We start from the raw sequence: 13,591 nt of genomic DNA, 5'->3' as shown, positions 1-13,591 counted from the left end.
CACCTTCTCATAGACTCATAGAGTCAAGGACCCTCACATCCTTCCTAAAGTGTGGTGAACAGAACTGGATGCAGTACTGCAGTTGGGGCCTAACCAGAGCTTTATAAAGTTTCAGCATATCTTCCTGGCTTTTGTACTCAATGCCTCTACTTATGAAGCCCAAGATCCCATATGCTTTACTAACCATTCTTTCCCTATGTCCTGCCACCTTCAAAGATCTGTGCACATACACCCCCAGGTCCCTCTGTACCTGCATACTGTTTAGAACTGTGCCATTAAGTCTATATTGCCTCTCCCTATTTCTTCTGCCAAAATGTATCAGCTCACACTTGTCGGTATTAAATTCCATCAGCCACCTGCCTGCCCGTTCTGCTAGCCTATCTATGTCCTGTTGCAGGCGGTTCATATCATCTTCACTGTTTGCCGAAACTTCAGCAAATTTTGAGATTAGTTTTAGTTTTTTAGTTTTAGAGATACAGCACTGAAACAGGCCCTTCGGCCCACCGAGTCTGTGCCGACCATCAACCACCCATTTATACTAATCCTACACTAATCCCATATTCCTACCACATCCCCACCTGTCCCTGTATTTCCCTACCACCTACCTATACTCGGGGCAATTTATAATGGCCAATTAACCTATCAACCTGCAAGTCTTTGGCATGTGGGAGGAAACCGGAGCACCCGGAGGAAACCCACGCAGACAAAGGGAGAACTTGCAAACTCCACACAGGCAGTGCCCAGAATTGAACCCGGGTCGCAGGAGCTGTGAGGCTGCGGTGCTAACCACTGTGCCGCCCCAAATTCTGCTCTCTATTCCAAGATCCATTTATGTATAACAAAAAAAGCAATGGTCCCAGCACTGACCCTTGGGGAACACCGCTGTCTATCATCTTTCAGTCTGAAAAACAATCACTTACGATTTGCTGTTTTCTGTCTTTTTAAATCCAATTGGACACTGACCCTCCTATTCCATGAGCCTCAATTTTTTTTTAACCAGCATTTTATGTGGTGTTTTATCAAATACTTTCTAAAATCCATATGAACAACATGTGCCCCATTCCCTTCATCGACCTTCTCCGTTACTTTAGTCGAGCATGATCCGCCTTTTACAAATCCATGCTGGCTATCCTTAATTAACTCGAACATCTCGACATGTTCATTGATATTTTTCCTGATTACTGTTTGTAAAACCTTACCCACCACTGATGTTAAGCTAACTGGCCTGTGGTTGCTAGCACTGTCCTTTACACCCTCTCTTGAATAAGGGTGTCATATTTGCCACTCTCCAATACTCCGGCACCTCCCCAGTATCCAGGGAAGATTATGGCAAGCCCTTCTACTATCTCCATCCCCACTTCCTTTAGCAATCTGGGATGCAAGCCGTACAAAGCAGGTGACTTATTTTCCCTAAGCATAGCCAACCTTTCTTGTACGTTTCTCTCTCTATTTTTATCCTATCAGTTGCCGCTACTCTCTCCGCTTCTACTGATATCTTGTCAGATTCCATTTCCTTAGTGAACAGTGATAGAAAGTACTCATTAAATATATTCGTCTTGCCCTGCACCTCTAACCATATATTACCCACTTTGCTCATAATGGGCTGCACTCCACTTCTTGCTACTTGCTTCCTATTTACATGCTGGTAGAAGATCTTTGGGTTCTTTATTATGTTGACTGCCATTCTATTCTCTTATTCTCTCTTTGCCAGTCCTATTTTCCTCTACACCTCCCCTCTAAATCTATTGTATATGGCCTGGTTCTCACTTGCTGAGTTCACGTGACGTGCATAATACACCTTTTTCAAATCAGAAAATGCTAGAAATACTCAGCAGGTCCGGCAGCATCTGTGGTGAGAGAAACCGAGTTACTGTTACAGTCAATGACGCTTCAGAGCTGGGAAAATTAGGTCAAGTGGAGGACAGTGGAAAAAGAACAAAAGGGAAGGTGGGTGACATTAAATGACTGAAGAGTTAGTGAGGCAGAGCCTAAGGGAGTAATCATGGAACAAGTAAAGAGACAAAAGATCTGTCTGGAGGAGGTGTCACTGACCTCATCTTTGGAGATCTTTCCACCACGGCTCCCAACCTCATAGTCCCTGAATCCCGATCCACCCACTTCTACCTCCTTCCCAAGATCCACAAACCAGAGTGCCCCAGTAGACATATCGTTTCAGCCTGTTCCTGCCCCACTGAACTGATTTCTTCCTATCTTAACTATTTTTCTCCCCTTGTCCAGTCCCTCCCCACCTACATCCATGACTCTTCTGATGCCCTCCGTCACTTTAATAGTTTCCAATTTCCTTCCCCTATCTCCTCTTCACCATGGACGTCCAATCTCTTTACACCTCCATCCCCCAATAGGACAGCGTGATGGCTGTCCACTTCTTCCTTGAACAGAGATCCAATCAGTTTCTATTCACCATCACCCTCTCCCGCCTGGCTAAACTTGTTCTCTCATTCAACAACAACTTCTTCAACTCATTTCACTTCCTCCACTGAAAGGTTTCTATGGGTACCAGCATTGGTCCCAGCTATACTGTCTTTTTGTGGGATATGTGGAACATTTCTTGTTTCAGTCCGACTTGGGCTCCCTCCCTCAACTGTTTTTCCTATACATTGATGACTGTATCAGTGTCGTTTCCTGCTCTCGTCCTGAAATGGGTACCTTTTGTCAACCTGGCTTGTAATTTCCACCCTTCTCTCTCCTTCACATGGTCCACCTCTGACTCTTCCTTTCCCTTATTCAACTTCTCTGTCACCATTTCTGGGGATAGCTTTTAAACAAATATTCATCATTAACTCCCACAGCTACCTCAACTGCACTACCTCACACCCTGCTTCCTGTAAGGATTCCATTCTCCCAGTTTCTCCATCTCGTTCGCATTGGTTCTGATGATGCAACCAGCGCTTCTAATTTGTCTTCCTTTTTTGCTCAACTGAGGGTTCCCCCTCCACCGAGATTGATGGGCCGTCGACTGTATCCGTCCCATTTCCCACACTTTTGCTCTCGTCCTTTTCCCTCCATCCCAGAATCAGAATAGTATTCCCCTTGTCCTCACCGTCTACCCCATCAACCTCCATATTCAATGAATCATCCTCTGCCATTTTGGTCACCTCCAGCGTAATGCCACCACCAAACACATCCCGAGTATCTCTTGCCCTTGCTGATACAACCTGACGTTCCTTACTCTCCCTCTTGCACCCTGAGCAACTCTTACACTCTCTTATATTTGCTGAGCTCCCCTTATGCTCCTTGAAACATCCTGAGTGTCCCTCAGCCTCTCGGGTGCAGCCTGAGCATCATTATTTTGCTATTCGCACCTCCTCTTTACTTGTCCCTTTATTACTCCCTTTGGCTCCCCCCACCACCAACTCTTTTGCCATTTCATGTCTCCTGTCTTCCGCCCTATCATTCAGTTCTTTTTCCACCCTCCCCCATTTGACCTACTTGAAACCTATTACATTTCTAATTTTTCTGATGTTCTGATGAAGAGTCATCAACTTGAAATGTTAACTCTGGCAGCAGATGCTGCCAGACATGCTGAGTATTTCCAGTATTTTCAGTTTGTATTTCAGATTTCCAGCATCTGTAGTATTTTGCTTTTGTATAAAATCAAAGCATTGCAGTTGTCCTGGATGTAAGTTCAGCTGGAAGTATTGCTTTACCAAGATAGTGTAGCAACAATCATTCAGCAAATACTGCTGTCGTGCTTTTTTTGGAATGTCATGGGAAGAATTGTTACAATAAACAAAGGGCATGGGTACACAATTGGAATTTTGGCATTCGGCACTGAGAATGCGCTCCATCAACTCCTGAACACTCAACAGCACTGCTTAGTCTCAAAAATTTTTAGCATCAATGCTGTTGGAAGTACACTGGCTACTAAGTACCGTACTAGCCAAAATCTCAAAGCACAGATCCAACTAAGTATTATTGGATTAACATTGTAGAGCTTCGCTTGGTTGGGAACTCAACAGTGATTCTGGTCATGCCCAAAGTTGTTGCTTAGACTTCCCTGGTGCCAGTTGGCACTTTATTTATTTAGAGATACAGCACTGAAACAGGCCCTTCGGCCCACCGAGTCTGTGCCGACCAACAACCACCCATTTATACTAATCCTACATTAGTCCCATATTCTCTACCACATCCCCACCATTCTCCTACCACCTATCTACACTAGGGGCAATTTACAATGGCCAATTTACCTATCAACCTGCAAGTCTTTGGCTGTGGGAGGAAACCGGAGCACCCAGTGGAAACCCACGCAGTCACAGGGAGAACTTGAAAACTCCACACAGGCAGTACCCAGAACTGAACCTGGGTCACTGGAGCTGTGAGGCTGTGGTGCTAGCCACTGTGCCTTTTGAACTCACCACCTGAGAATATACCGCACAGAAATAGACCATTCAGTCCAACTGGTCCATGTCGGTGTTTATGCTGAATCTCATCCCACCCTACTTTATCTAACTCTGTCAGCATATCCAGATATTCCTTTCTGGCTTGTGCTGATCTAACTGCCCCTTAAATGCATCAAAACATGGTTCAGTACTCCCAGCATTCGCGTTCTCCTGTACTCGCTCAAGTGCAAGGTATGTAGGAAATACAAACTACATGGGTATGGTTATTTATCTCCTTATTGCAATTTTCTTTGTATACCAATGGTAAAACATAATTCAGTGTTGAGAAAAAGAACATATTGAAAGATGACCTTCTGTTGGTTGAAAGGTTGCTGTCTTAACTAAAAGCTGCTGTTAACTTATGATTGAAAACAGTCCATATAATATGTTTCTGACAGTGATCGTGAATATCCAAGACTTGGACAGATGATTGTAGATTATGAGAATCCACTGAAGAAAATGATGGAAGAATTTGTACCACATAGTAAGGTAAGACGAGAGCTGATGTTTTCCTTCATGAATTAAAAAAAAAATTGTGTTAAACTTTGGGTTCAACTTTTTCTTGTCTCTACTGCAAACAGTCGTCTTAAATCCCTCTCCCGTCTCCTCCAACAATAAGTGCAAGGAACCCGGGCTTCTTTCCACTAAGATCCAGACCATCCGATCAGCTTCCTGTGCCGCATCCATCCTTTCCACTAGCCCACCGAACCAAACTTCCTCTAATTCCCCTCTGCCCTAGCCCTAAATTCGCATAGAAATCATAAAAATTTACAGCATGGTAGGAGGCCATTTGGCCTATTATGTCCACGTCAGCCGACAAGGAGCCCTCCAACCTAATCCCACTTTCCAACTCTTGGTCCGTAGTCTTGTAGGTTATGGCACTTCAAATGCATATCCAAGTACTTTTTAAATGTTGCGAGGGTTTCTGCCTCTACAACCCTTTCAGGCAGTGAGTTCCAGATCCTCACCACCCTCTGGGTGAAAATTTTTCCTCTTGAATCCCCTCTAAACCACCTACCTCTTACTCTAAATCTGTGCCTCCTGGCTATGGACCCATCAACAAAACCAAGGGGAATAGGGCCTTCCTGAACACTCTAACTAGACACCTCATAATTATATACACTTCAATTACATCTCCCCTCAGCCTCCTCTGTTGCAAAGAAAACAACCCCAGCCTATCCAATTTTTCCTTGTAACTAAAATTCTCCAGTTTAGGCAACATCCTTGTAAATTCCTTCTGTACCCTCTCCAGTGCAATCGCATCATTCCTATAGTGCCATGACCAGATGTGCACATAGTACTCCAGCTGTATCCTTATGAGTGTTTTAACCAGTTCCAACATAACCTCCCTGCTCTTATATTTTATGCCTCGACTATGCGAGGCAAGTATCCCATATGTCGTCTTGACCACCTTATATACCTGTCCAGCCACCTTCATGGATCTGTGGACATGCGCTCCAAGGTCCCTCTGTTCCGCTACACTTCTTACCATCCTACCATTTACTGTGTATTCCCTTGCTTTGTTCGCCTACCCCAAATGCATTACCTCGCACTTCTCCTGATTGAACTCCATTTAACACTTTCTGCCCACCTGACTAGACCATTAATATCTTACTGCAATCTACAGTTTTCAACCACACAGCCAATTTTTGAATCATCTGCAAACTTCTCAATCATACCCCCATATTCAAGTCCATATCTTTGATATATACCACAAAAAGCAAGGGCCCTAGTACTGAGCCCTGTGGAATGCCACTGGAAACTACCTTTTGTGACCTTCCAGTCACCAAAACACCCGTCAACCATTCTCCTTTGCTTCCTGTCTCTGAGCCAATTTTGGATCCAACTTGCTACTTTGCCTTGGCTTTAATTTTCATGACCAGTCTGCCACATGGGTCCTTATCAAAAGCCTTGCTGAAATCCATATAGACTACATCAGATGCACTGCCCTCATCGACCCTCCTTATTACCTTCTCAAAAAATTCAGTCCTGTTAGTCAGACCCAACTTTCCCTTTACAAATCTGTGTTGCCTGTCTTTGACTAATCCATGTCTTTCTAAATGAAGATTTAGCCCCTCCCTCAGAATTTTTTCCAATGATTTTCACACCACCGAAGTTAGGCTGACTAGCCTGTAATTAATCAGTCAACCTCTTTTCCCCTTTTTAACCAATGGTACAGTTTTAGCTATGCTGTAGTCCTCTGGCATCATGTCTGTAGCCAGAGAGGATTGGAAAATGATGATCAGAGCCTCCACTATTTCTTCTCTTGCTTCCCTTAGCCGAGGATGCATTTCATCCAGGCCTGGGATTTTTCCACTTTCAAAGATGTTAAACCCCTTAATGCTACTTCTGTCACTACGTTAAATTTCATTTCATGTTTCACATTCCTCCTCCTTGATTGTAATGTCTGTATTGTCCCCCTCCTGTGAAAACAGATGCACAGTATTCATTTAAGAACCATACCCATGTTCTCCACCTCCACACACAGTTACCCTAGTGGTCCCTAATAGGCCCTACTCTTTCTTTAGTTATCCTTTTGCTCTTTGGCTTTTCCTTGACTTTACTTGCCATCTTTCTCTAGTTTCTCTCCTGTCTCCCCCATTGCCCTTTCTTGTCCATGTGACCAACCTCCTGCTCCCTCAACCCTATTCCCAGTAAACTGCTGGCCACCCAACTTCTCCTCCTGGTCCCTGTGTTAGCTAATATTGTTAATGACGCTCTCTCTCCAGGCGTTGTCCCTCTCTCCTTTTAAATCTGCTGTCATCACCACTGTACTCAACAAAAAAAAAACAGCCCTTGACCCCACCATCCTTGCACGCTACCGCCCTATCTCCAACCTCCATTTCCTCGCCGAAGTCCTTGAATGCGTTGCTTCCCAAATCAGTGTCCATCTTTCCTGCAACTCTATGTTTGAATCTCTTCAATCGTCACAATACTGAATGCCAACTTATCGAAGTCACAAATAACATCCTGTGTGATTGTGACAAAAATAGGTATGCCCCCCCCCCCCCCCCCCCCGTCGTCTTTCACGCCTAGTCTGCTGCCTCTAACACAGTTGACTCCACCATCCTCCTCCATTGCCTCTCCATCATTGTCTGGCTGAATGCGACTTCTCTCAACTGGTTCCATTCTTATCTAATTCTAGCCAGAGTATCACTTGCAGTGGCTTCTCTTCCCACACTCGCACGGTTATCTGTGGTGTCCCCCAAGGAGCTATCCTTGGACCCCTCCTATTTCTCATCTACTTGCTGCCCATCGGTGACTTCATCCGAAAGCATAGTGTTGTTTTCACATGTATGCTGACGACATCCAGCTCTACCTCACCACCTCTCAACTTCTCCACTCTTAACTAAATTATCAGAGTGCCTATCCAATATTCAGTATTGGATGTGCAGAAATTTCCTCCAATTAAATATTGGAAAGACTGAAGCCATTGTTTGTGGTCCCCACTAAAAACTCTCTTCCTTAGACTGGCTCCCTGCCAACAGTCTGAGACTGAACCAGTCTGTTTGCAATCCTGGTTTCATATTTGACCCCGAGCTGAGCTTCTCACCACATAGTCACATGATCACCAAGACCACATATTTCCACCTTCGTAACATCATCCAACTTTGCCCCTGCCTCAGCTCATCTGCTACTGAAACCCTCATTCATGCTTTTGTTACTTCTAGAGTTGACTAGTCCAACAGACTCCTGGCTGGTCTCCCACATTCTACTGTCCATAAACTTGGGGTCATCCAAAACTCTCTTGCCCGTGTCTTAACTCACACCAAGTCCCGTTCACTTGCACCCTTGAACTCGCTGATTTACACTGGCTCCTGGTCATGCAAAGTCTTGATTTAAAAATTCTCATCCTTTTTGCCAAATCTCTCCATGGCCTCATGCTTCCCCCTCTCTGTAATCACCTTATCCCTCCAGGGTATCTACACTCATCGAATTCTGGCCTCTTGAGCATTCCTGATTTTAATCTCTCCTCCATTGATGACTGTGGCTTCACCTGCCTAAGCCCTAAGCTTTGGAATTTGCTACCTATACTTGTCTGCCTCTCTACTTCACTTTCCTCCTTGAAGACACTCCTTAAAACCTGCCTTTTTAACCAAGTTTTTGGTGATCTGACCTCATATCCAATTAAGTGTCAAGTTTTGTTTTATAATGCTCCTGTGAAGCGCCTTCGGATGCTTTATTATGTTAAAGGCTCTGTATAAGTATGTTGTTGATTTAGGTGTTGACAATGATTGCATTATTTTTCTACTGCCTTTGTTGAAAATAACATTATGCTTGTGTATCTTTCTCTTTCGTCCAAGTCTTTGTCAGATGCACTAATTTCACTCCAGATGGTTTATCCTCGACGGAACCTTTCAGCAGAACAATGGAGAAATGCCCAGTTATTAAGCTTAATCAGTGCTCCCAGCACCATGCTGAATCCTGCACAATCTGACACGGTAAAATAAATTATATACATCCAACAATCATTGTTTTAAATAGTATAAAACATTTTGGAACCAATTTTTTGCATTATTATTTCAGATGCCATGTGAATACCTCTCTTTAGACACTATGGAAAAATGGATTGTTTGTAAGTATTGATTGCAAGCGCCATGATGTGACTTCTCCTGTGCTACATAGATTCATCATGTAACCTAGCAACTATACATAACAGCAGAAGTAGCCCATTTAGTCCCTTGAGTTTTGTTCTGCCATTCACTGAGCTGCTGACTAATATGTGACTTAACCCCACATATCTGCTTTTGCTCCCTGTTCCTTAGTAGGGTTGGCTAACAAAAATCTATCCATCTCAGATTTAAAATTAACAATTGACCTAGCATCAGTTGCCATTTGTGGAAGAGAGTTCCAAACAACTTCTGCCATTTGGCAGAGTATTTCCAGACTTCATTGTTGAAAGACCTGACTCTAATTTTTAATAATTTTTAGACTATGTCCCCTAGTTCTAGAATCTTCAACCAGCTGTGGTAGCTTCTATACCTCATCAGTTCTCCTTAATATCCTGAAAACTTTGATCAAATCACCTCTTCATCGTCTAAATACAACCCGAGTTTTGTGTACTCCTTGTAATTTATCCCTTGGTGGTCCAGGTATCATTCTGGTAAATCTTCGCTGCACTCCCTTCCTATGGTTTGGTACCCAGAACTGAATACAGTACTCCAGGTGTGGTCTAACCAGAGCTTTGACTTCCAGTTCTGATGAAAGGTTACAGACCTGAAACATTAACTCTCCTCCTCTCTCCACAGATGCTGCCAGACCTGCTGAGTATTTCCAGCACTTTTTGTTTTTGCTTTAACTTCTAACCCCTTGTATTCTAGTCCTCTAGATAGAAAGGCCAGTGTTCCATTAGCCTTTTTAATTGTTTTCTGTACCTGCCCAATGCATTTTAATCTATGTACATGGACCCCCAAATCTGTTTTGAATCTCCACTTTACAGCTTTTCACCATTTAGAAGGTATTTTGTTCGAACTTTTTTTAGGTTCAAAGTGGATGACCTCACACTTGCCTTCATTGTAATCCATTTGCCACAGTTTTGCCCATTCACTTAATCTATGAATATATCTTCATAATTTTATGCTTCCATTGACAGCTTCTTATAGTACCATCTATTTCTGTGTCATCGGCAAAGTTAGTGATATGGCTTTCTATCCTATCTAGGTTGTTAGTTATATCAAAACAGTAATTTTTTCTTCAAGTCTCTAAATAAATGGAATCCGAGCATCTCTAATTTTGCAATTCGTTTTTGGAGGCCCAGGTTATGTTGGGTTCCATCGTGTTCATCCGGATACTGTGCACATTAATTATGAAACCGGACTGTAAGAAGTTGGTTTATGATTTACCTCCTAGTTTGCCTAATTGTGAGACTTGCATTCAATGGTGCTGTTTTGAGCAGAAAAAACCCTTGGGATAGATAGATGGGAATATTGTACATGTGAAACTATTTCAATTAAAAGACTTATTCTGTAGGTGCTCACATTATTTGTTCAATTTCATGTATAGCATCCAGCCAGAATTGTATTGCACAGTTTCACATGTCTTGTCAGAAATAAGATTTTAAACATGTTAAGTACATCTTGCAATTCTTTTGAGGAAGGGCAGGAGAGTATTGAACTTAATAAAATAGCAATCAAGGGAATAAACTTCTTTCCTTAAATTTGCATCCACTGTCCTAGATCAGACTCTGTGTAGGTTTGATGAATGGTATAGTGCTTTCTATTGCATCACTGGCAAGCCTGTTTCTTAAACCAGATGATGTTTTTGAATGATGACTTTGAGTGAGGTTGTACTTGACACATGTCAGCAGCTGCCACATCTCAGCAAAAGGGAGTGCCTCCTATCTTTAAAATAAGTTCAGTGTGGCAAAACATTAATTTGTGGAGAGTTGTCGACCTAAGTAGCATGTGTTAATCATTTAAGCTAGGATGGAATCGCATTTTATTCACTTGATATGATCAGTTGAAAGTTTTGAAATTCATATTTAGACTAATGCATTTCAAAGCATTTAAGTACTACGTGTTGTTTGATTATAGTGATTATTTTTAGAATTGGAGTTAAAGGTTGCAGTATTCAGTGTTAAAGCCAAGAACAATTTGGTAGTGAGCCTTTTTAAAACTTGCTGCTGTCTGCTTTGGCCTTTTACCTGGGCTCCTTAAGAGGTTGGAACTTCCATTGTTTGCATACTTGCTTATGCACGAATATTTCAAGGCTGAGAACCTTCAGCCAAATGGTGGATTTCCGACATTGGAGTTTGTGAAATCCGCCTTCGGAGTCTCTCTTTTTGACTTTGAGAGAGAATGGAGTCCAGGAGGGAGGGAGAGAGAGAGGATGGAGTCCAGGAGGGAGGGAGAGAGAGAGGATGGAGTCCAGGAGGGAGGGAGAGAGAGAGGATGGAATCCAGGAGGGAGGGAGAGAGAGAGGATGGAGTCCAGGAGGGAGGGAGAGAGAGAGGATGGAGTCCAGGAGGGAGGGAGAGAGAGAGGATGGAGTCCAGGAGGGAGGGAGAGAGAGAGGATGGAGTCCAGGAGGGAGGGAGAGAGAGAGGATGGAGTCCAGGAGGGAGGGAGAGAGAGAGGATGGAGTCCAGGAGGGAGGGAGAGAGAGAGGATGGAGTCCAGGAGGGAGGGAGAGAGAGAGGATGGAGTCCAGGAGGGAGGGAGAGAGAGAGGATGGAGTCCAGGAGGGAGGGAGAGAGAGAGGATGGAGTCCAGGAGGGAGGGAGAGAGAGAGGATGGAGTCCAGGAGGGAGGGAGAGAGAGAGGATGGAGTCCAGGAGGGAGGGAGAGAGAGAGGATGGAGTCCAGGAGGGAGGGAGAGAGAGAGAGGATGGAGTCCAGGAGGGAGGGAGAGAGAGAGAGGATGGAGTCCAGGAGGGAGGGAGAGAGAGAGAGGATGGAGTCCAGGAGGGAGGGAGAGAGAGAGAGGATGGAGTCCAGGAGGGAGGGAGAGAGAGAGAGGATGGAGTCCAGGAGGGAGGGAGGGAGAGAGAGAGGATGGAGTCCAGGAGGGAGGGAGGGAGAGAGAGAGGATGGAGTCCAGGAGGGAGGGAGGGAGAGAGAGAGGATGGAGTCCAGGAGGGAGGGAGGGAGAGAGAGAGGATGGAGGCCAGGAGGGAGGGAGGGAGAGAGAGAGGATGGAGGCCAGGAGGGAGGGAGGGAGGGAGAGAGAGAGGATGGAGGCCAGGAGGGAGGGAGTGAGAGAGAGAGGATGGAGGCCAGGAGTGGGGGACTGGAGGGAGGGAGAGAGAGAGAGAGGATGGAGGCCAGGAGGGAGGGAGGGAGAGAGAGAGGATGGAGGCCAGGAGTGGGGGACTGGAGGGAGGGAGAGAGGATGGAGGCCAGGAGTGGGGGACTGGAGGGAGGGAGAGAGGATGGAGGCCAGGAGTGGGGGACTGGAGAGAGAGAGAGAGGATGGAGGCCAGGAGTGGGGGACTGGAGGGAGGGAGAGAGAGAGAGAGGATGGAGGCCAGGAGTGGGGGACTGGAGGGAGGGAGAGAGAGAGAGAGGATGGAGGCCAGGAGTGGGGGACTGGAGGGAGGGAGAGAGAGAGAGAGGATGGAGGCCAGGAGTGGGGGACTGGAGGGAGGGAGAGAGAGAGAGAGGATGGAGGCCAGGAGTGGGGGACTGGAGGGAGGGAGAGAGAGAGGATGGAGGCCAGGAGTGGGGGACTGGAGGGAGGGAGAGAGAGAGGATGGAGGCCAGGAGTGGGGGACTGGAGGGAGGGAGAGAGAGGATGGAGGCCAGGAGTGGGGGACTGGTGGGATGGAGAGAGAGAGGATGGAGGCCAGGAGTGGGGGACTGGAGGGAGGGAGAGAGAGAGGATGGAGGCCAGGAGTGGGGGACTGGAGGGAGGGAGAGAGAGAGGATGGAGGCCAGGAGTGGGGGACTGGAGGGAGGGAGGGAGAGAGAGAGGATGGAGGCCAGGAGTGGGGGACTGGAGGGAGGGAGGGAGAGAGAGAGGATGGAGGCCAGGAGTGGGGGACTGGAGGGAGGGAGGGAGAGAGAGAGGATGGAGGCCAGGAGTGGGGGACTGGAGGGAGGGAGAGAGAGGATGGAGGCCAGGAGTGGGGGACTGGAGGGAGGGAGAGAGAGAGGATGGAGGCCAGGAGTGGGGGACTGGAGGGAGGGAGAGAGAGAGGATGGAGGCCAGGAGTGGGGGACTGGAGGGAGGGAGAGAGAGAGGATGGAGGCCAGGAGTGGGGGACTGGAGGGAGGGAGAGAGAGAGGATGGAGGCCAGGAGTGGGGGACTGGAGGGAGAGGGAGCGAGAGGATGGGGGCAAGGAGGGAGGGAGAGAGAGAGGATGGGGGCAAGGAGTGGGGGACTGGAGGGAGGGAGAGAGAGAGAGGATGGGGGCAAGGAGTGGGGGACTGGAGGGAGAGGGACAGAGTGGATGGGGGCAAGGAGTGGGGGACTGGAGGGAGAGGGACAGAGAGACTGGGGGGCAGGGAGGGAGGCTAGGGGGTGTGGTTATGGAGGGAGCTGGAGACACAAGGAGGTGGGGCGGGGAGGGAGGCAGAATGCCTGGTGTTGGGGGGAGGGAGGGAGGCAGAGCAACTCGGGGAAGGAGATTTGGTACAAGGGTTTGAAAGGGTTAATCTTGAGTGTGTGTAAAGAATACCTCCTACCATGATAGAAGATATCATGTGTGAGTGACTTGAGCATAGAAGCAGTGTGGCTTTTGAGGAGTTAC

At 46.4% G+C, this 13,591-nt stretch overlaps 1 protein-coding gene across 2 annotated transcripts in view; it reads left to right on the top strand.

The window, feature by feature from the left end:
* nckap1 (NCK-associated protein 1) overlaps window positions 1-13,591 on the top strand; it is a 272,818-nt gene that overhangs the window by 105,261 nt on the left and 153,966 nt on the right. For both annotated transcript variants that reach the window (XM_068035570.1, XM_068035569.1), the window contains exons 6-8: window positions 4,799-4,889; window positions 8,705-8,842; window positions 8,928-8,976. In XM_068035570.1, the coding sequence (XP_067891671.1) occupies window positions 4,799-4,889; window positions 8,705-8,842; window positions 8,928-8,976 (278 nt within the window). The remainder of the gene's footprint in view (window positions 1-4,798; window positions 4,890-8,704; window positions 8,843-8,927; window positions 8,977-13,591) is intronic.

This window comes from Heterodontus francisci, chromosome 7 (genome assembly GCF_036365525.1).
Source record: "Heterodontus francisci isolate sHetFra1 chromosome 7, sHetFra1.hap1, whole genome shotgun sequence".
NCBI classification, from domain to species: domain Eukaryota; kingdom Metazoa; phylum Chordata; class Chondrichthyes; order Heterodontiformes; family Heterodontidae; genus Heterodontus; species Heterodontus francisci.
The sequence above is the reverse complement of the archived record's forward strand: the minus strand, read 5'-3'. Positions and strand labels throughout refer to the sequence as shown.